At 40.1% G+C, this 23,457-nt stretch overlaps 1 protein-coding gene across 6 annotated transcripts in view; it reads left to right on the top strand.

The window, feature by feature from the left end:
• Positions 1 to 23,457, top strand: part of Tmem131l (transmembrane 131 like) — a 127,965-nt gene that overhangs the window by 24,394 nt on the left and 80,114 nt on the right. For 4 of the 6 annotated variants that reach the window (XM_090356844.1, XM_090356841.1, XM_090356840.1 and 1 more), the window contains exon 4: positions 19,517 to 19,628. The exons of the other annotated variants lie outside the window; for them this stretch is intronic. In XM_090356844.1, the coding sequence (XP_090212970.1) occupies positions 19,517 to 19,628 (112 nt within the window). The remainder of the gene's footprint in view (positions 1 to 19,516; positions 19,629 to 23,457) is intronic. 6 annotated transcript variants of the gene reach the window in all.

The following is a 23,457-nucleotide window of genomic DNA, read 5'->3' as shown; positions in this document are numbered from 1 at the left end:
TGCTGAGGTAGACCTCTCAATAAGCTGTGAGTAACCCAATTTGCAGTGCTTTGTTCCAGAGAACTGGCTACCAAGGGAGAAAGTTTAGTTAAATTAGGCCTTATATTTTGTTTTCCAAAGTTTCAGAGATGTTATAGTCTGTGCTATGGGGAACACCTTCTGTGGTAGCATTGAACCATGTGAGGTTCGTGTGGTTTCTCACATATGGAACTCACAGGTGTGGAATAGAAATTTCACACGAGTGCCTTGCGCTGCTTTTCATACATAAGCTTGCTTTCCCATTCAACATTGAACATGAGCTCGTTATAGAAGGACTTATTCCCTCTCTTCTTATTTTTGTCAGTCCTGGGGCTTGAACTCAGGACCTGGGCACTGTCCTTGAGCTTCTTTTGCTCAAGGCTAGCTCTCTACCACTTGAGCCACAACACCACTTCTGGCTTTTTCTGTGTATGTGATACTGAGGAATTAAACACAGGGCTTCATGGGTGCTAGGCAAGCACTACCACTAAGCTACTTTCTCAATCCTTTCTCCATTTTTTTTTTTTTTTTTGGCCAATCCTGGACTTGAGCTCAGGGCCTGAGCACTGTCCTTGGACTTTCTAAAGGCCAGAGCTCTACCACTTGAGCCTCAGCACCACTTCTGGCTTTTTTCTATGTATGTGGTACTGAGAATCGAACCTGGGTCTTCATGCATGCTAGGCAAGCACTCTACCACTAGGCCAAACTCCCGGCCCCCTTTCTCCATTTTTATAAGAAAAGTTTTACAAAGTTGAAAGACTTGTGCAATAAACACTCAAATATCCTCTAAGTTATTCTTTATGAATGCCAGTGTATAAGTAGTTTGGTCTACTTGGGGAGAGGTTGCTTAGAGCTCAGAAGGCCAAGTGTTTCCCTTGCTCTATTTTTCCACTCTTTCCCAGTTCACTGTTTAATTTGAAACACCGTGATGTGTTTCAGTGGCTTGGTTCATGAAAATGTTTTTTGCAGAGTTCTGGAACAGAGACTGCCCATTCCTTACATGGCTAGTTGCCTTACATAAAAAGGTGGGTGTGGGGGCCGAGAGTTTGGCCTAGTGGTAGAGTGCTTGCCTAGCATGCACAAAGACCCGGGTTCAATTCCCCGGTACCACATACATAGGAAAAAGCTAGAAATGGTGCTAAGGCTCAAGTGGTAGAGCTCTAGCCTTGAGAAAGTCTAAGGACAGTGCTCAGGCCCTGAGCTCAAGCCCAGGACTGGCAAAAAAAAAAAAAAGGTGGGTGTGGGATGTGGGTGTCACAGAAGGAGGAGAGACAAATACAGTTCTTTTTAGCTTGCAGTTCTTAACAATAAAGACATGGAAAATGAATTCTTATTATTTCTATGGCTGTTAACAATGAAGGTGAGTGCCTATGGACCTCTGGCTCATAGGGTCTTCTTACTTGGCTTCCCAAACAAAGGTGAGTTTCCTTTTGCCCAGGCCTTTCAGTCACTTTTTAGAAGTAGTCATTGAAAGCAGGAAATTGCCAAGTTGCTGTTTCGAAGTTAGTGCAGCCTCAACTGTGCCCATTTCAATTTCAGACTTTGCAGTTATGGATCAACTTAAGAGAATTTTGGGGAGAAACCCACTGCACAGTGCGGCCAGTTCTGTAGCCTATAATCCTGTGAGTGGGGACAGAGCAAAGCTTCAGTGTTAATGTTTGTGTTCTCTACCTTGAATGTAGTACGTTGCAGAGAGCTTAGCCTCATCTCTGGCTTATCCTAGGCACAACTCATTTGTTTCTTCTTTTGTTAGAATTTCGGGATAATAAGGCTCCAAGATTTTTTTGTCTTGGATAGGAATTTAAAAAGTAATAAAGGCCCACAGTGAAAAAGAAAATGTTAGGAAAGGAGCTGTTAGTTGATTTCTAAAAGAGTCTGGACCAGAACTGGGAATGTGGCCTGGTGGTAGAGTGCTTGCCTAGCATGCATAAAGCCCTGAGTTCAATTCCTCAGTACCACATACACAGAAAAAGCTGTAAGCGATAGTGTGGCTCAAGTGATAGAGCACTAGCCTTGAGCAAAAGAAGCTCGGGGACCATGCCCAAGACCCTAGTTCAAGCCCCAGGACTGGCAAAGAAAACAAAAAAAGATTCTGGACCATAAGAAATGAGTATAAAGGGCCAGGAATGTAGCTCTAGGACTAGTAGAACATTTTCCTAGCATATGCAAGTCCCCTTAGTTTAATCCCCAGTGCCTAAAAGAGAGGGGGTGATGAGAGATAGAGATTGTGGAATGAAAGTAGTAGAAGGATTGAGGTGTAGCCATAGGTGTCCATATCACTGACAGAAGACAGCTATCCAGGAGGTAGAGCTGTGGCTCAAAGTGATAAGTGTGCTAGCCTTGAGCTGAAGAGCTTAGGAACAGTGCCCAAGCCCAGAGTTCAAGCCCCATGACCAACCAAAAAGAACACTGCCATCTACCTAGAATATCAGAGAGAGGGGGGGTGAGAGAGAGAGGGAGAGAGGGAAGGGAGGGAGGGAGGGAGGGAGGGAGAGAGAGAGAGAGAGAGAGAGAGAGAGAGAGAGAGAGAGAGAGAGAGAGAGAGAGAGAGAGAGTGAGTGTGTGTGTGTGTGTGTGTGTGTGTGTTGTTGTTGTTGTTGTTTGGGAGAAAATAGGGGAAGCTTGGCCGAAAACTGAAAATAAATGGATCATGAATACTTCTGATTGACCTTGCTGGTACTTTAGGAGATGATTCTACAAATAAAGTATCTTTCTGGTTCTGGTTCATGATAAGGACTTGCAGGCTGTGTGTAGATAATTACAGGAGTTGCAGTTATTTTTGCCATCATGCCTACTGGTGATGGAGGATCAGAACACTGTAGAAGTTCACTTCAGATTGTTCACTCTGGAGAGCAGTGGGTAACAGTGCAGACACGATCACTACATGATCATCCTGGTAGAGCTTATTCTTTGCCCCCATCTTTTATGCTTGCAGGCTCAAGTTCATTTCTCCTCCAGGACAGAGTAAGGAGCTGCAACAGCTGTTGCTCCTCTACCATTTTTCAGGAAGTAGCCCCATGTCTTACTTTCAGAACATACATTCTCATTTCCAGAACATAACATATAGTTGCATCTCAGTGGCAAGGTATCCTAAGAAAGGACTTTTTCTCCGCGCATGTGTGTGTCTCCTTAACAACCTCTTTCTAAGGAAGATGAGAAAAGCAGTTATATTGGGTTTAGCATCCAATAGTCTCTTTATCTCAGCCTTAGGTAAGCTATACACTTGATCCTAAGCTTCTAGAATGTAACATTTGTTCTCCGTAGGGATTGACACCAAGGATCACTGACATATTAACTTATACTTTGGTTGACAAGTGAATCGTAACATGTTAAATTGAACAGTAAAGCTTTTGTTAATTTGGGGCTTTAGCTGGGGGCTTGAGCTTGAGCCTCTTTGTGCTCAAGGTTAGTACTCTACCACTTGAGCCATGGGGTCACTTCCGGTTTTTGAGTGGGTAATTCAAGATAAAAGTCCCACATGCACTTTTCTGTCTGGGCTGGTTTGGAATTGCCGTACTCATATCTTGGTCTCCTGAGAAGCTAGGATTACAAGCTTGAGCCACCAGTGCCTGGCTAGTATATACCTTTAAATGAGTTCAGCTTATCATTAGTTTCAAAAATATATGCAGTGAGAAAATTGGAAATAGTAACTATCTTGTAAGGCTTGTATTAGTCATATATTATCTTGTAAGGAGATAATTTATACATATTGCCTTGACTGTTTGGTGTTTGATTTTTGGTTGCTCTGCTTTAGAAGTGCTCTAATTCTGCATACCTCCTGGAAAGCCTATGTCCTAGGTTTTAAATGTTTGCATTATTTCTGTTAAAAGAGTAAGTAGGGATTCATAACTCTGTTCCTAAATGTAAGTTTTCTAGAAAGTCTCATTTTGCTGGTTGATTTTATTTTTTTTTACTCTTCCTCATCATGTTTATTTTTGTTGACCCAAATACTTGAGATCTGTTTTTAGCCGGAAAAATACAGAAATATCTAGAGGTTAATTTTAAACTATAAGCTGTGCATTAAAGCAAATAGACATTTCATTTTCTCATACTTAACTGGGATGAGAGTTTTCTCACTTAGGACACTTCTCAAGAACCTTAACACTGAGCACATGTTCATGTGCAGTTTCTCCTTGCTCTAGCTTTCTCATTTAAGATTTGATTATTTCTTCTTCCTTTTTTAAATTAAAGAATTTAACATTGATTTTACATCATATTTCAAATGACGTATATAATAAATAAGTATTCAAGAAGGGAATCTCTATATACAATCACTGGTACTTAGATTTTAGAACATAATTAAAATTAGGCTGAGGGTTTGTATGTCATAGATATTAATCTGTGTAATAAAACATTGTCTATGGAGTCATAGATTTTTATGTCTATGTAGTTGTGTTTATATTTCCAATACCATGTCCATAGCATTGGGTATGCAAATAGTGAGTCCTCGCTCTTGTACTGCTTGGATCTAATAGCCACATATGAAGGATGACATGCACCTTTTGTTCCTTTGGTCTTGACTTATCTCACTCAACATGATTCACTCTAGATTCATCCACTTCCCTGCAAATGCCATTATTTTATCATGTCTGTTGGCTCTGTAGAATTCCATTGTGTGTGTGTATGTGTGTGTGTGTGTATGTATACACACATTTGCAGTAGGGCATTTAGATTGTTTCCATTGCCTGGCTATTGTGAATAGTGCAGAGATGAACATAGCTGAGCAGGTGTCCTTATCATATCCTGGGTTATGATATTCAGGATAGATGCCCAGGAGTGGTATGGCAGGATCGTAGGGAAAGTCTATTTTCAGTTCTTTAAGAAACCTCCACACTGCTTTCCAGAGTGGCTGAACTAGCTTACAATCCCACTATCAGTGCAGTAGGGTTCCTTTTCCCCCACAACCCTGCCAGCACCTGTCATTGTCTGAGTTCAGAATCTTTGTAGCCTTGATTTTTAAATAATTTATCCTTAAGTAGTTGTACAAAACAGTTCCAACAAATCAATTTATTAAAATAATGCTTCTTGGGGCCGGGAGTTTGGCCTAGTGGTTAAAGTGCTTGCCTAGCATGCATGAAGACCCGGGTTCGATTCCTCGGCACCACATACATAGAAAAAAAGCCGGAAGTGGTGCTGAGGCTCAAGTGGTAGAGCTCTAGCCTTGAGAAAGTCCAAGGACAGTGCTCAGGCCCTGAGCTCAAGCCCAGGACTGGCAAAAATAAATAAATAAATAAATAAAATAATGCTTTTTTTTTCCTTCCTTCCTTCCTTCCTTCCTTCCTTCCTTTCTTTCTTTCTTTCCTTCTTTCTCTCCTTCTTTCTTTCTTTCTTTCTTTCTTTCTTTCTTTCTTTCTTTCTTTCTTTCTTTCTTTCTTTCTTTCTTTCTTTCTTTCTTTCTTTCTTTCTTTCTTTCTTTCTTTCTTTCTTTCTTTCTTTCTTTCGCTACCAGTCCTGGGGCTTGAACTTGGGGATTGGGCACTGTTCTTGGACAAATTTTGCTCAAGGTCACCTGAACCACAGCGCCACTTCTGGCTTTTTCTGTGTAGCACTGAGAAATTGAACCTAGGGCTTCATGCATGTGAGTTGAGCTCTCTACCACTAGGTTATGCTCCTGGCCCCTAGTATGCTTCTTGACCAGTGTTATCTCTTGCATAGTTCTCCCCTCTTTTCCCCAAACCTACCCATATATACCCTCAAGTTGCTTGGTTCCAATGCAGAATATAATGATTTTTACATAGCATTTAGAACTGTACCAAAATTGGGCCAGTTAATCATATTAGAGTAGAATGGGCTAAGGTTAGTTATGTAAAGTAAACGTTTATTTAAAATAGAGCACTATGATTTATTATCATTTTCAAATTTACTCATTATAACTAGGTATAGTTTTGTAAAACCATCTATTAGAATAAACCAGAGTATGTGGTAAAAGAAAAAAATGATAGTAATGCTTTAAATTAGTGCTGGAGCCAGGACAAAAAGGCAGAGGATGTGGGTGGGTCCTTCAGTTTACCCGTTTGTGACTTAGTTTGCATTTACCACAAGCAAAAGGGAGCTAAAGTTTTTCTACCTCATTGCAAGACTGTAATGATATTCTGACTGTAATGATACTCTAGGTGTGAATGTGCTTTGTCAAACAATTAAGACTCATAAAGGCATAGCTATGATGTGTAAAAAATTTCACTTGAGACTAGAAATAAGTCTAACAAAGACTAAACAATTAAAATGTTCCAGTTCTGAATTTTTGTCGTGTAGTGGAGCCTTTGCTTTAAAATGTATAGCAAATACAGGTGGATAGACAGAAGTACACGACCCAGACCCTCTAAGTCACATGGCCCCCATAGCCTCATATACCCCAAAAAGATATCTCACCTCTTTCCTTCTCGAGTCTATTTACTCATATATATATAGAGAGAGAAGGGGACACACACACGAACACACAAACATACCTACCTGCATGCAGTGTGCATTATCAGAATATTAATGTTGTGTTTCTCTCTCTCTCTCTCTCTCTCTTTTTTTTTTTTTTTTTTTTTTTGCCATTCCTGGAGCTTGAACTCAAGGCCTGGGCACCATCCTTCAGCCTTTCTGTGCTCAAGTATAGCATTCTGCCACTTGAGCCTAAGCACCACTTCCAGTCTTTTCTGTGTATATGGTACCAAGAAATCGAACTAGGGCATCGTGCATACTAGGCAAGTACTCTACCACTAGGACACACTTCTGGTCACTTAATGTTGTTTTAATTCACCTGTGTCATGCTTAGCACCTCTTGTGCTGTTTTTTGTTTGTTTCTTTTCATTATCTTGTTTTGGATATCAAGTAGTCTTGAGAACTTGGGGAGGCATAAAGAAGGCAAAGGAAGCTAAGGAAGGATCAATAGGGGTCAAGACATCTTGCAATCTGACTTGACTCTGTTGTTGGTAATGTTTTGCACACTAGTATGTTAGCCTAAAAGGAAATAAATTGATGTTTCCTTTTTATTGCTTTTGCTGGAACATATTTACTAGAGAAAGCTATGAAGAGTGATAATCCTTTTACTTTTGGCTCAGTTTATTTCTTATTTATATTTACCACATGTAAACTGAAGATTACAATAGGACAAAGGGGTTAGGAGGTATTAAAAAAGGATGCTGGAGCCGGGAGTTTGGCCTAGTGGTAGAGTGCTTTCCTAGCATATACAAAGACCCGGGTTTGATTCTTCGGTACCACATACATAGAAAAAAGCTGGAAATGGTGATATGGTTCAAGTGGTAGAGCTCTAGCCTTGAGAAAAGTCCAAAGACAGTGCTCAGGCCCTGAGGTGAAGCCCCAGGACTGGCAAAAAAATAAATAAATAAAAAGAAGAATGCTGAGTCAATTAAAGAAATTGGATTAGGTATTGGGGAAAACAGCAAGGTTTTCTTGTTTTCTCTGTATTCTACTCATTCTAGTTCTAAGGATGTGTAGGGATGCCGAAGCTGCCATAACATGGAAATATTTAATTATAAGTGTAACACTTTGATCTTCATTCAAGCATGTCTTCCTCCTTAATTCTAGTTTCTATTCCTTTTATTCCCCCATCTGGTGTGTGGCCAGTGTTTTTTGGGAATTGAAGACGAGAAGCTTGACAGCATGATGCAATGCTTTAAGAGAGAATGTTTACATGTCAAAACATTAAAATTGTTCTTAAGAATTTTGGCAAAAAAAATTGCCTTCCTCTGACTTTCTCTTTGTCAGATCATAATTTTTTCAAGGGTTATGATAAAAATTCTCAACTCTTGATTCACTCTTCATATATTTGAGGCTATAACAACATTTACTAAATATGAAGCATTTATATTTATAACTCCTTTATTTTTGAAGGTAAATGCACACCTAAATAAGTTAGCTTCTTGCCGAGCACCCCTACACACACACACATCCTTTCCCCCTACTAGGCCTTGATCTTGCTAGGCAAGTGCTCTTCTCCAACTCAGTCCTCATTTTTCCTCTTACATCTATTACAGGTTTTAAGAGATTACTTTTTAGTTACCATTTTCCCCTCAGATACTGCAATGCCTAAGCTATGGAATCATGAAGCTTTGTTGGATACTGGCTCACCTTCATGCTCTGGGTGGCCTTGGCCAAGTAAATGCAAGCTTTGATCTCCTCCTCTACAAAAATGAGATGAATGGTCCCTTAAGTTACAAGAGTTCCTGGCTTTGTGGGCAGGAAGCACAGCATATGGAGTGGATGAACAGCACACATGTCTTAATAGATCTAGAGCCTTTCATGTGTTACTTGCCATGTTACTCTTGGAGCTTACTTTTATTTGGCATTTGTTGTAGCTGAGAAGAGAATTGCTTTTTAAGTGATGAGAAACAAGTTAAGAATGTGTGGTGATGTAAGTAGAAGGCCACGTCTCTGTTTTCAAAATGGAAATCAAATTCCTGCTTTGTCTTACTCTTTAAAGCTTTCTACAAATGGCATATCATTTAATCATTCTGGTAAGACTAATAGCCATTACTGTGTGTACCATTACTGTCCCAATTTTTATTACGAATGTAACTGTAACCCCTCTATAGACATCATTCTGACAATAAAATTTATATGTAAAACAAAACAAAAAATTTAGGGAAAACATTATGAAATACAAAGAAATTAAAGCCAACATAAAATACAGAGCTAAGGGGCAGGGAGTTTGGCCTAGCGGTAAAAGTGCTTGCCTAGCATGCATGAAGACCCGGGTTCGATTCCTCTGTACCACATACATAGAAAGAAAAAAAAAAACCGGGAAATGGTGCTGAGGCTCAAGTGGTAGAGCTCTAGCCTTGAGAAAGTCCAAGGACAGTGCTCAGGCCCTGAGCTCAAGCCCAGGACTGGCCAAAAAAAAAAAAAAAAAAATACAGAGCTAATACTTACTTTTAAAGTAATAGCTTTTTTCGAGATATGTTCAGAGTGTATGATTCAGTGGTCTTGTCTATTTATTAGTTATTTAATTTTTTTTTTCTTTTTGGTGCTGGAGATCAGACCCAAGATCTTATGTATGCCAAGCAAGTGCTCTATCACTGAACTACATCTCTAGCCCTAGTGATTTTTAATATATTCACCATTATGCAGTCATCACCACTGTCTTCATCACTCCATAAAAATCCCCACACCATCTATTTTCTACAATCCCTAGGAAGTACTAATCTGTTTTCTGTCCCTATGGATTGGTGTGTTCTGGTCATTTAATACAGTTGGAATTAAAGTGATTTGTACACTCTTTGAGACTGGCTCCTTTTATGTGATGTTTCAGTTTATCCCATTGTGGTATGTTAATATTTCATTCCTTTCTATTAACATATTTCACTGTATGGATATACCACAGTTTATTCATCAATTGATGCATGTGGGGATTGCTTCCAGTTTGGTGCTGTTCCATGTCATGCTGTCAGGAACATTTGTGTACAGGTTTTAAGTAGATGTGTTTCCAGTTGGGTATGTATCTTAAGTGTGGAATTGGTACTTCATATGATAACTATGTGTGTGTATGTGTGTGTATATTTGTATATATTTTGGTGCTGGAGATTAAACCCAGGTTTTAAGCATATGCTCCACCATAGAACTGTTTAATCTAGGCCCTCCTATAGTAAATTGTTAGTATATCGTGACCATCTTTGCATATTTGTATTTGTATCACTTTTAGTGACTACCTTGTTCATTATATGGATGTTCCATAATTTAAAAACATCCTTTATACATGAGATTCATTTGGTTTCATGTATGTATGTGTGTTATATATATATGCATATATGTGTATGTATATATATGTGTATATATAGAGGGGGGGAGGGAGAGGGAGAGGAAGAGAGACAAGGAAAAGGGAGAGTTAGAGCAATAATGCTGATTAGTGCTCTGCAGCTGATCATTCCCCAGCTTCCACCAGTTTTAATTTTAAGGGCAAATACAGATTCCATCTGTATTTTGAATGCTTCTGCAAGAATTTAAGATTCATTATTGGAATTGCTAGATAAAAGAAGCAGAGCCCTTAGGCACTGGTGGCTCACACCTGTAATCCTAGCTACTCAGGAGGCTGAGATCTATGGATCACATTCAAAGCTGGCCCATGAAGAAAAGTCCATGAGACTCCTATCTCCAGCTAACCACCAGAAAACTGGAAGTGGCATTGTGGTTCAAAGTGGTATAGAGTGCTGGTCTTGAACAAAAATAAGTCAGGGATAGTGTCCAGGCCCTGAGTTCAAGCCCTGTAACTGACCAAAATCCCCCCCCCCAAACAAAAAAAAACTTAGCAGGATTTAAGGTCCTTGAGAAATATTTCTAGAGAAATAGTTTCAGAGAGATTTTGCAAGTTTATACATACAAATATCTTGAGGTGATCACCTGCCCCACAATCTTTCCAGCACTTTTGTTCATGTTTTAAATTTTAATCTAAGAAGCTCAAGGACATTATATGTCTATTTTAATTTATATTTGTTTATTAAAATTAAGTTATCGAAATTGTGTTTGTTTTTCACCATTGGCCTCATTTCCTATGCTGGAAATTTACTTACTGTGTTAGAAGATTACTTCCTGGGCTTCCTTCTGGTCTTCCTGTCCAAATGTCTTATCATTGGAAGTTTTCCTGTCTCTTTCCCTAGCTTTACCAGCATACTTTCTCTTGTTCTGACTACCATGGATTCTTTTTTTTTTTTTTTTTGGGTCAGTTGTGGGGTTTGAACTCTGTGGCTGGGTAATGTTCCTGAGCTCTTCAGCCCAAGGCTACTGCCCTACCCCTTGACCCACAGCACCACTTTCAGTTTTCTGGTGGTTAATTGAAGATAAGAGTCTCAGGAACTTTAGTGCCTGGGTTGGCTTTGAACCACACTCTTCAGATCTCTTTTTGCATGGAATCTTTCTAAACCATTGAGATGTTTCCTAGGAATGCTTGGACACATTGTATACACTTTCAAAAGTATGGTATATCAGGGCACTGGTGTTTCAGACCTGTAATCCTAGCTACTTAGGAGGCTGAGATCTATGGATTACAGTTCAAAGCTTGTGCAGGCCAGGTAAGTCTGTGAAACTTTTATCTCTAATTAACCACCTAAAAGCTGAAAGTGGTCAAGTGGCAGGGCCCTAGTCTTGAGCAAAAAAGATCAGGGACAGCACCTAGCCCCTGAATTCAAACCTAGGACTGATACCCAAAAGAAAAAGTAAGATGTGTGGGATTTTTTTTTTCTTTCAAAGCAACACTTAGCCAGCACAGTGACTCAAACCTGTAATCCTAGCTACTCAGGAGGCTGAGATCTGAGGATCAAAGTTCAAAGCCAGCTCACATGCAAAAGGACCTAAGACTCTTCTATCCAGTTAACTTCTAGAAAAAACAGGAAGTGGGATTTGGCTCAAGGGTAGGGCGGTAGCCTTGAGCTGAAGAGCACAAGGACAGTGCCCAGGCCTAGTTCAAGCCTCATGACCTACAAAAATAAATAAAAATAACATTTCCCTACAATAGTTTCTAGTCCCACAAAACCCGGGTTTGCCTCTGACTAGGATACACTAGGTACACTGAAATGCTGAGTGGTGTTCATTAGCTGTTTTTAGCATCAAGGAGAGGATTCTTTGCCTATCTGAGGCAGAGTTCTTAGTAGGCTTATGAAGAATATAGTAGCAGTAAAAGAAAATCTCTTAAAATGCTTTCAATGGCTTTGATTAGCCTTGTGTGCAGTGTGTGTTTAGGCATTCCTTTATTCTCAAACTCTGGACCAGAAGTCAAAATAACCTATTTTGATCAGCTGATATCCTGCAATGATGCAGTGAAATCACTCAATTCCATAGTCTCTCCTAATTCACTCTGTGATTCACTGTTGTTAAGTCTATTGGATCCTGTTTTCTTTTTTTTTTATAATTTTTTTATTGTAATTAATAAAAGGGTTACATGATATTTGCCAGATAGAAGGTGCATTAATTCACATACATTGATACCCTTTCACATGTCTTGGTACCCATCACCCTCCCCCCCCCACTCCCCCGTCTTGGTTTTCCCCCCTTCCCTATCTAATTTCAAATAACCAAATACAAATAAATTCAATGTATCAGATAACAAAGTGAGATACTGTAACAATATGAGATACCCAAGAGACAGCAAAGGAGATAACGTAGTACATTAAGGACAACAATCATTCATTATATGGCTTTTGTTTCAGTATCCTGGAGGTCCTTTCAATTAGCTTCATACTATATGGCCTTATATATCAAGGTTTTGCTCTATTGCAGATCTCTGCTAGTAGAGCCCAAGGTTTCTACTGGTTCTGACAAATGAGGGAAACCATTGAGCCTAAGTTCCTTTGAGTCTGGCTTACTTCACTTAATATGATTTTTTTCTAAGTCTTTCCATTTCCTAACAAATGGGTCGATGTCATTTTTTCTGACAGCAGCATAGAATTCCATTGTGTACAAATACCACAACTTGTTGATCCACTCATCAACTGAGGGACATCTAGGTTGGTTCCATATCTTTGCTATGGTGAATAATGCTGCAATGAACATTGTTGTGCTAGTGGATTTAGTATGCCCTAGATTTTGGATGGTTGGGTAAATGCCAAGTAGTGAAATTGCTGGGTCATAGGGGAGTTCTATGTTTAGCCTTTTGAGGCACTGCCACACTGCTTTCCATAGTGGTTGAACAAGTTTGCACTCCCACCAACAGTGTAGTAGTGATCCCTCCTGGCCACATCCCCTCCAGCATCTGTTGTCATTTGTTTTCCTGATCCTGGCCATTCTAGCTGGAGTGAGGTGGAATCTTAGAGTTGTTTTGATTTGCATTTCTTTTATGACCAGAGATGTTGAGCATTTCTTCATGTGTCTATAGGCCATTTTTGTTTCTTCTTCAGAGAAGACTCTCTTTAAGTCTTTGGCCCATTTTTTAATGGGATGGTTGGTACTTTTAGTTTTGGAGTGATTCAATTTTTTGAGTTGTTGATATATTTTAGATATGAGGCCTTTGTCCGTTGTTTGGTTGGTGAAGATCTTCTCCCACTCTGTAGGCTTCCTATTTAATTTACTAGCTATGTCCTTTGCCATACAAAAGCTCTGCAGTTTAATGCATTCCCACTTATCCAGCCTTTCTCTGATTTGTTGTGATTCTTGGTTCTTATAAGAAAGTTTCACCCTGTGCCAAGGAGGCCTAGTGTATCTCCTATTCCTACTTGTAAAGTTTTCAGTGTGTCAGCTTTTACCTCCAGGTCTTTGATCCATTTGGAGTTAATTCTAGTGCAGGGTGACAAAGAAGGTGGATCCAGTTTTCTATGGCTTGAAATTTTATTAGTCTGAGTGGCAGGCTTTCAAGGTGATTTGTTTAGAAGTCTTCTCTATTTGAACTTACTAGGAGTCTTATATAACAGTGAAAATTAAGTAAACTTTTCAGATAGGAAATTTCTGACTTTGTTTTAGTGAGAGAAGAAACGTAGTGAATAGAAGTGAATATATAAGGATGTAACTTGACTCCAGGCAGTTTAATGTTTAGAATTGAGGTTGAGGTCAGCAGATGTTGGCATTTGCACACATTGCCCACAGCACTATGCATATTAAGTGCTATGATTGTAGCAGTGAACATTTGAACATAAAAGTTCTTCACATTTTCTGAGCACTTTTGGATAGTACTGTAGGATGCTGCTGAATATTTGAAAAGGCATTAAGTGGTTTTGGTATGACAGAAGGATGTGGCAAGGGATAAGGAGGGACATACATTGCAGAGCCCTAGAAAAAATAGAACTAGAGGAGGCCCAGCCTACTATCAAGGTTTATGAAAATAAGAAACAGGCGTTAGCTGAAAAACTACATGGAATCAAAAAGGTTGAAAACAGCGAACACATTGTTATTGTCACTATTTTGTCTTAGTACTAAGTCACCGTGCAGAGCAAATGTAATATGACAAGTAGGATGTGTGTGAGTAGTGTAGATTAGTGAAACTGGCTGATAATTACAAAAATTTCTGTTGATTGGGAGTTACATGTGATAGTCTCAAAAAAAGGGGCTCTTGTACATATTGGTATATGCCTACAGTAAAAGTCAGTTGCCTAAAAGTTCTCAGGTCCTGTTCTCGGTATCTCCAGGATATATCAGAACCAGGTTTCAGCTTTTCTGATGAACTGTGGAGGACACATACACACTGATTTCATAGCTGCATCCTCAGATGGCTATTCTTACCTGCCTGTTCTGTCAGTACAGACTGGATAGGAAATTGAGTACTTGGGACTGCGAACCCCTGGATGGGCCTTAACCTGTGACTTTATTTTCTGAATTTTAAATTTTTGAGCACATATCTCTATTTTTCCTGATCAGTCTGTAGCCTTTGCTTCTCTCCACTTTTCGGGCAACAGACTATTTATTAATTAATTACTTGTGACACTAGTGATAGGAATAAGTGGCCTTTTAAGAAAGTGAAAGTAGAAATGGTAAAGTCAAGGGGAATTGGACAGCAATGTTTTCTTTCTGGGTGATGGGTTGGGGCCAAACCTGGAACTTTAGCACTGGGAATTTAGCTGAATTGAGAGGTAGGGATGAAGGAAAAAATGAGCCCTATAGACTACAGGATAAATGACTGTTGTCCACACTGGATTTGAAAAAGAAAAAGGAAGACTTGTTTACAGTTCAGTTTTGGGAGAAGGCCTGTTCCTTCCATACCCAGGGACTCTTCTTGGAAGCAACTTCCACAGCAAGTTTCTCTTATGGGAAATAGGGAAGTTTGACAGTACCTGACCTCAGGGAATTTATAAGTGAGAAAGCAAAACAACTAGCGTGAAGCCCCATTAATAATAAGTGTCCTGACACTTGTATTACTCAGAGGAAGATGTTGCCAGGGAATGCCACAGACAGTTGTTCAAAGGAGGAACTTGCTTTAGAACTGGCTTCAGGGCCTGTAGGGAGGTCCTCTGTGTGCTGCTCGCTCACTGCATTCACTTCCTTATCTGGGCTAGTGCTGGGGCTGGAAGCCCAGAGGTCTTTAAACACATTGTATAAATACAGGCCACTTTTTCAGTGCCAACTTAAGAGCTAAGATTTACTTAGTTTTTACATTAAAACAAACTCCAAGTTAGAGGGCTCAGTTTGCATAAATCTTAAAAAGAAATGCCTGGTTTCTACATGTCTCCCCTGCTTCCTCCTCTCCCTCCCCCCCCCCACTAAACAGTGAACTTGGAAAGGTCAGTGCTCTTAGTTCTTGTTGGTCAGGGGAGTTTAAGACATTTGAAAAGTATGGATGGAAGGTTAGGACAGGACCGTTCATTTCTGCAACTCCTCCCCAAGACTAAGTGGGGTCTGTGAGGAGCAGGTACATTTAGGATAAACAATGTGCTAGGATTCGTGATGGAAGTTAATTCATAAGACTATGTGTGAGGAACCAGAGCATTGAAGTCATTTTTTGCTTTAGAGTAAGTTAATGCCCAGGACTGGAGACCCTAACATGTGAGGAGTTGCAGCTTCTGCTTTTCCATTTGGAATCTCTGGATCCAGCTGTTGTGATATTGTGCTGAAGGTGTAGAGCAGGTATTCAGTGTGTCTGTGTTATAGGAACAAATGGGCAACTTGCAATCCACTCTGGGCAGCCACTTCTTTGTGCATGTCGTTTGTGAAGAGGTAGACAGGATGCTGAAGAGCAGGACTACTCACAGGTCAGCAATGCGTAGACTTTAGCCACTTCCCAGCTTTATGGTCTTGCATTTTTTCATCTGTACAGTGAGGACAGTTCCTTCCCTGTAGGCTTCTGAGGATTTTAGTAATGTGTATCCGGTGAATACATGATAGGGATTCAGTGAATGATGGTGGTGGTTGTGTTGTGATAATGATGCTAAATACATCACCAGAGAGGCAGTTGGTGATTTTCTCCAGGGAACATTCTAGACTCAAAAAAATTGGTACAGATGTTCACTTTGAATATATTTTGGTTAGGAAATTATATAGTCTCTCTTTCCTTGCCCTTCTCCCTTCCTTACTTTATTTTTCCCCCCAATGTTTGTTGTTTTAGTTCTGGGGATTGAGCCTGGGTCCTATGAATACTTGGCTCTACTGCTGACCACAGCCCTAGGTCCTAGATGGTATTTTAATTGCTGGAACCATTGTGCAATGCTGGAGGAAAGTATGTGTACTGTTAAGTATAGCTTGTTTAGATAAAAATGCATTCCTTGAAGCTGTTCTTTTTATTTATTTTGGAAAGTGTGGTAAAATACACAGACCCTCAGATTCATGATTCAAATCATTTTTTAGGACTATAGTTCAGTAACATTAAGTATGTTTACATATCTCCAGAAGTCTTTCCTATTGTAAAATAGAAGCTATGTCCATTAATTATCTGGTGTAGTAACATACTTCTGTATTCCCAGCATACAGCGATCACAAGTTCCAGGTATCCTGTACCATGTAGTAAAACCCTATCTTATTAAAAAAACAAACAAAAAACAAGTCCCCAGAAATCGAAGTAACAAAAAAAGTCACTGCCCATTCATCTGTCCCTGCTTGCTCTGGCAACACCATTCTTCTATCACTGTGGACTTGACCATGAGCTTATAGAGAATTCATTAGTAGAAAACATACAGTTCTTGTCCTTTGGAGCTGACTAACTTAGCATATTTTAAGCTTCACTCACATTGTTATGTATGTGTGGGGGTTTTTTTTTAACTTTTTTTTTTCTTGAATTCAGGGCCTGGATTCTGTCCTGAGCCTCTTTGTGCTCAAGGCTAGCATTCTGCCCTTTTGAGCCATTGCACCATTTCCAGCTTTTTCTGAGTGGTTTTTTGGAGATAAGGAGGCTCACACTTTTCTGCCATTGCTGGCTTGGAGCTATGATCCTCAGACCTCAGCCTCTTGAGCAGCTACAATAACAGGCATAAGCCGCTAGCACTTGGCTTAAGATATCTTTTTCTTTCTTTCTTTCTTTCTTTCTTTCTTTCTTTCTTTCTTTCTTTCTTTTTTTTTTTTTTTTTCCAGGCTTGGGCTCAGGGCCTGAGCACTGTCCTTGGACTTTCTCAAGGCTAGAGCTCTACCACTTGAGCCTCAGCACCACTTCCGGCTTTTTTCTATGTATGTGGTACTGAGGAATCGAACCCGGGTCTTCATGCATGTTAGGCAAGCACTCTACCACTAGGCCAAACTCCTGGCCCCATATCTTTTTCTTGTTACCAGAGAAAAGTGTGTTTGTTTTACAGTGTTTCAACAATGTGGAGAAGAAAAATCAGGATTCTATAATTATTCTCTCAGTCGTCAAACATAAGCTATGTGAGAGTGAGACTGGAGTGAAAGTGTACTTGCGGTGGGCCCTGACAGTCTGAAGCAGGGGAGGCAGGGGAAGATATGGAGGGTGACGTGGCAATGCTAGCTCTAGCTGTCTCTTTTGAAATGGGGCATTCTCATCTTTGAAGCTTAACTTGAATTGTGTGCCCTTTTAATTTCCTAGAGGACCTAAGAAACATGGCCTCTTCCCTTTCAAGGATACCTTGGGGAGGCTATGTGTTAAATGCCAAGGAAAGGAAGGAGCCCAAGGAGGAAATGAAGGAAGGTGTGAGGTCAGGATGCCAGGGCCAGTCCTCTGCACCTGCCCAAGCTCTGCCTTGCTCAAGACCTCTTCCCAAAAGCCTGTCACCTTTTCCAGCTCCCTGTTTTTGCTTAACATTCCATGTCTTACCCAGTTGTTTGGTTTTCTCTACCCACCAAGATAAAGTTGTTTAATATTTCAGTGGTCTTCTGGTATTTTTTTTATTCTGGTAGCTTCAAGCACCTAGCTTGTGCATATAATAGTGCTGGCTATTCTTTTGTATATACATGTATACATGAAAGACTGTCCAGAAGATAGTTGTTTCATCCTGTGCCAAGGTCTGTTCTCTGGGTCCTCTCATACTCGAATCACTGCCAACCATTCCATAGTTTTCCAACTGTTGGAGCTTCGACTTCCTCTGGTCATCTGGAAGAGGTAGAGGAAGTCCGTTGTCACCATCAGCATATGTTTTCCTGAGCTTGCTCCGATCCAGGGAAGATAGGTTTCATAGGATTTAAGAATGAAGTTTTTGTGGCTCAGTCTATTGCTTTAGCTGTCAGGTAATAGTTCTGTGGTACTGGTTCTCTATTCTACAAAGATTAGTTAAGGGCTGTGAAATTACCTGCATCTTTAACTTTTGTGCCTTTAGCATTTTGTGTCAAATTAGAACCCAAAATAGTTTTCTGTGAAATGATTTTCAAATCTCTTGGCACGTATTGGCAAGCCATGTTATTCTAAACTGTCTGAATTATGTTAAAAGTATTTGCAAAACTAAGGACTGTTCCAATAATTTGGCCCCATCATGGTTGAGTGAAATTTTCTCTGTAAGACTTAGGCTTAGACTCAGTTTGCTGAAAGCTACTAAAGGGGGAGGTATGAAGATAGGAATTGTCTCAGGAATGATGTGGAGGTGGGAGAGAAATAGAACAAACAAAACTTCAAAATTTGAACGAAAATGGTACTGCATTATGTAGGAGGAAACAAACTCTGATATAAATCTCATTTTCAGACTTGGGTTAAGAAGAAAGTTTTTGAGCAAGAGGAATTGAAGTCTTTTCATGCTAAGACCAACATTTACAGTTAGCTGGTATTTAGAAAATGTACTACTGAGAAGCACTCAGAAAAGAGATTATTTCCTTCTAGTTGACTTTGAATCTTGTTGGACTTTCATGTGATCACTTATTTTTATTGGTGAGATTGTAAAGAAGAAGTATATAGAGGTATTTAAGAAAGGACTGAGATGCAGCTCAGTGGTAGAACATTTGCCCATTGTTCATGAGGCTATAGGTTCCATCCCTAGTACTGAAGAAGGAAGAGGAGAAACTTTTCCAAGTCAGGGCTACACTCAGAGGAATTGATAAGGTTCTGACTATGCCATCAACCTCATAGTTGTCATAGAAAGTTGTATTATTTTTTTAACCCTGTATTCCCAGTGATATCTAAGGTTTGAGCCAAGCAGAGGAAGGCTTTATCAGGAGAGTATGGTCTGGCTCACTGTCATTCCTGTTCTGACTTCATGAAATAGTTATGTAGAAAACATGAAAGAGAATAAAAAGAGACAGTGGTTACTGAAAACTGATTGGGCAGCATATCTCACTAGGTCTGTCTTACGTTTCGTTTCTGTGTAACTTTTTTAGTCTGCCTACAGAAATCTTGTGAGAAATTTGGCCATAAACGATTCTATATTACTATCCTCTATGTTCCAAATTCTTTTCTAGTCCCTGTGGCCCATGTAAGGACTCAGAGTGACTTCTGTTCATTATATGCCCTTCCGTGACCAGGGAAGCTGGCAAGTTCCTCTTCAGGAGGAGATCTTCAGGCCTGAGGTTGAGTTCCAAGTGTGAGGCACAGCCAAAAGCCAGGACTGTTCTGGATTGACATCTAGGTCTCTTTCTGCTGTGTTTTATGCATAAGTTAGTTTTTCATTACTGCACTATAAAGACCTGAGATAAATATAGAGAGAAAAATGTTAATTGGGATGACAGTTACAGATGTTTCAATCCGTGACTGATTGACCATATTGATTTGGACCAGTGGAAGCATATCAAGATGAAAACAACTGGTGGAGCAGAGAACTTACTTCATGGCTGAGAAGAAAGAGAAGGAAGGAACCACATTCCCCATCTCACCCAAGCATGTCCCCATGGTGAGTTTGCCTCCATGAGGACCCACCACTTAGTGTTCCCCAGTACCTTGCAGTGGCATCACAATCTGGGGAACCAGCCTTTCACACATGGGCTTTTGGAGGACATTTCAGTTATAAACTGTAGTACTTTATGAAACTTTAAAAGGCCTAGAAGGAAACAGAGCTAATTAGTAAGTACACAGACATAAAGGTTTTAATAGCTGGTGTTCATTGATAAAAATGTGCCCTAGGAGAGAGTTATAGTTTGATTAACTTTATACATGTCTTATTTTGGAGACTGTTTATAAAATGGTGGCATATTCTTTTTACCTTATTAGGGTACTTTTATATCTAAGGTAAGCTTTGGGTAGTGTATTAGATTGATAGGAGGTTTGGTTTTTGTCCTGCTCTTCAACCAGATTGCTGACCTCGGGCCAGAGTTCTTCAGGGTTTCCTTTTACTGACTTGGAAGAGGAATGATTTAGACTGTAATATCCTTTCTATCATAAAACTTCAGTCCTACAGGTTAAAGTCTTAATTTTATTGCTTTGTGTTATTTAGGGAATTTTCAGCTGTGTTTTGCTGTTAAATTACTTGGTGCTTTTGATGAGAATATAACACTTCAGCAATAACCTAGCTCCTGTGAGAAGGTCCAACTGGCCTTACAATATAGTCTCTAGGAATGTGCTGTGAAGAAAAAGCAGGGGGTGTTTGGTGTAATTTACGTCATTGGATGACTCTTTTAAAAATTCATTATTATATATATGTGTGTGTATATATATTTTATTTATTTATTTTTTTGCCAGTCATGGGGTATGAACTGAGGGCCTGAGCACTGTCCTTGGGCTTTCCTCAAGGCTAGTGCTCTACCACAGCACCACTTCCGGCTTTTTTTGTGTATGTGGTACCAAGGAATCGAACCCTGGGCTTCATGAATGCTAGGCAAGCAGTCTACCACTAGGCCATGCTCCCAACCCTCATTTGTTATATTTTTATTTTCATATTTAATTTCATGTGTTTTTACAAAACATTTACACATTAAACTTTTCACAGTTTGAAAGAACTTGTAACAACATTATATTGGCCAATGTCTGTTATTTAATATTTTCTTTAACAACAGATGAAAACCTTAGACTTGGGAATGAAAAAAGTGGGAAAGATTTGAAAGTGCACAGATAAATCCCATTTTCAGGGAAATAAGCTGAGAAAGTAGCTTTTAATGAGATTCTTGGGGCAAGAACTGATTTACTTCTAAGTTTGCTCAGGAGTGTCCTCTGGGTGCTTTCCATCTCCCTTTTATGAAACCTTGACTTCTGAGGAGCTGAGGGCAAAGCTGTGAGAGCAGGTAGTACAGAGGAGGAAACCATGCTCCTAGGTTACTCAGCGCCATCCCACTGATGAGCCTTTGGTGAAGAAGGAGTTGGAAATAGCAGACTTCAGAAGTCTGGCTGCTTCAGCAATAGCCAGTACTCCAGGTCATTTTAATTTCCAGTACTATACTTTGCAGTATAACTGTGCAGATCCTCCTCTTTTCTTCGATTGCTCAGTGTTCTAGATATGGCTCTAGGTGTGTGGGCTTCTGTTGATATTCTAACTGTGACTAGGACCCAGTGTTCCTCAAAACAGATTATGACAATAAGAGCTTGCCTGGAGACATCAAGTATTGGTGATTGAAAGGGATAGATCCTAACAACCCAGGGCTTGGGCCTGGGCGCTGTCCCTGAACTCTTCACCTCAAGGCTGCCATTCTACTACTGAAGCCACAGCCCCTTCTCCCATTTTCTAGTGGTTAATTGGAGATAGAAGTCTCACTTTCTTTAGTGCCGAGGCTGGCTTTGAACGCAATCCTCAGATCTCAGCTTCCTGAATAACTAGTATTACAGGCGTGAGCCACTGCACCCAGCTAGGGTTTTACCAACTTTTCCAGTTATCCCTTTGTAGTAATGATGAACTGTGTTTTTCTGACAGTAGTGTAAATTTGGCCCACGAGAGGGAGAATCCAGTTAATTTTGAAATGAAGGGGGAAAAAAAGGTAATTTTCCCCCTACTGTTAAAGCTAAAGCTGATCCCTTAGGAGTGTACTGAACTCTTCTTTCTACCTCTCCCAGCCACAGGACCTCACTTATCAACTCATTGCAGCACACGGTGCCTCTCAGACTTTCTTCTTTTGCATCTGAGGCAGTGGATAGTTTCATTAAAGCAGTGCTTCTGGAATATAAAATTGGAGGTTGGAGGGCATAGTGGGTTGCAGAGCAGACAGGAGCACAAAGGCACAGAAAGTGCCCTCATTGCTGACTGCACATCCACCAGTCTGGTGGTACTCTGGTCCCTAGGGATGGGACTTTTTCTCCCACAGGCCATCAGTGAGAGTCAGCAAGAGTGCTGTGAGCAGCAGACAGGACCTGTGTTGTCTTCAGAAGGGTCAGCTGGTAGGTGGCTCGTATTTAAGGACCACATTACTGTTTGAATGGTGAAGCACACTTAATAATGCTAAGAATAAAGGCATATTGACCAAGTATTTAGCAGGTGACTTTTTGTGGTTTATAGGCTGATATATACTAAGCACAAAATGAACATTCTCAAGTGTGTAAGAGTGATATAAACAAACCCAGTAAACTTGAATTAGGGAGCTTATTTATATGGCTTTTAAACAGAATTCCCCCCTCCCCGTTTTCTTATGCTAAAAAATAGTGATTCTCATTGCATCCTTAGAGCAAGCACTTGTTCATCACAGCTTTTAACAGCTTCATGAATCAACCCTTTTCAGTTTTAGTTTTGTCCCTTTCTTCTATTGACTCCTGCTGCCTGAGTCTTAGTAGCTTTCCCACTCACATTTCTCACATCAAAAGTTCTCAAACATGAAGATGCATGTGGGCCCCCTACTAGGTGACTGGGAGCTTGTGAGTTAGGTCTGGGTTGTGGTCTGAGACTTGTAAGTGATGTAGTGACATTAGCTATAGGCCAGTTTCAGAGCAGCAAGGACCTAGAGTTTATGTAGGCTAATCCTTATCCTCTCTGCCCTTCAGCTCCTTGGCATATACATCTCTCAGTGCAGCAAAGTTTGTGGGGTTTTTTTATTTTGTTTTGTTTTTTTGTGGGTCATATGGCTTGAACTCAGCCTGGGCGCTGTCCCTGAACTCTTTAGCTTAAGGCTACCACCCTACCCCTGGGCCTGGGTGTTGTCCCTGAGCTCTTCAATTCTAGGCTACCGCCCTACCCTTGAGCTAAGCCCCACTTTCCATTTTCTAGAGGTTAATTGGAGATAAGAGTCTCAAGTCCTTTTGTGCCCTGGGCTGGCTTCGAACCTTCAACCATCCTTATATCTCAGCCTCCTGAGCAGCTAGGATTACAGCCGTGAACCACTGCCTGGCTTAGCAAAGTTTTTTTTTTAAACTATTTCTCATTTTAGATATTCTATGCAAGTTTCTTGACCACTTCCTTTTGCTGGATCTGTTTTGGACTACTGGTGTAAGATGAAAGTTTAGTCATCTTGTTATGAGGTTGTCAAGGCTTGTTAGACAGCCACTGTCACACTGTGAAATGTCCTATAATAGAAGTTTGTATAAAATGCTTCAGAAACATGGGAGGGATTTCATAGGTCTGTTGATTAAGGTTTCATGCAAGGTTATGAGCTCTTAAGAGAAAGCCTGTCCTTTTGTCCTTTTTGTTTGGACTGCCCAAGACCTGGTATTCAGTAAGTGCTGGATGAATGAGGTTATTTAGTCCTCATGAAAAGATTTGAGGGTTCCTTTAGGTATTGGGGTAACCTTTTTTCATTTTACCTCTGACATAAAATTCACAGATAAGAATTGGGATTATTGTAGACGGAGACTTTTGGCTGATAGTAGTA

The sequence above is a fragment of the Megascapheus bottae genome, chromosome 23, assembly GCF_031878675.1.
Source record: "Megascapheus bottae isolate mThoBot1 chromosome 23, mThoBot2.hap1, whole genome shotgun sequence".
Taxonomy (NCBI): Eukaryota; Metazoa; Chordata; class Mammalia; order Rodentia; family Geomyidae; genus Megascapheus; species Megascapheus bottae.
Note: the sequence above shows the minus strand (reverse complement) of the source record. Positions and strands in the feature narration are given on the sequence as shown.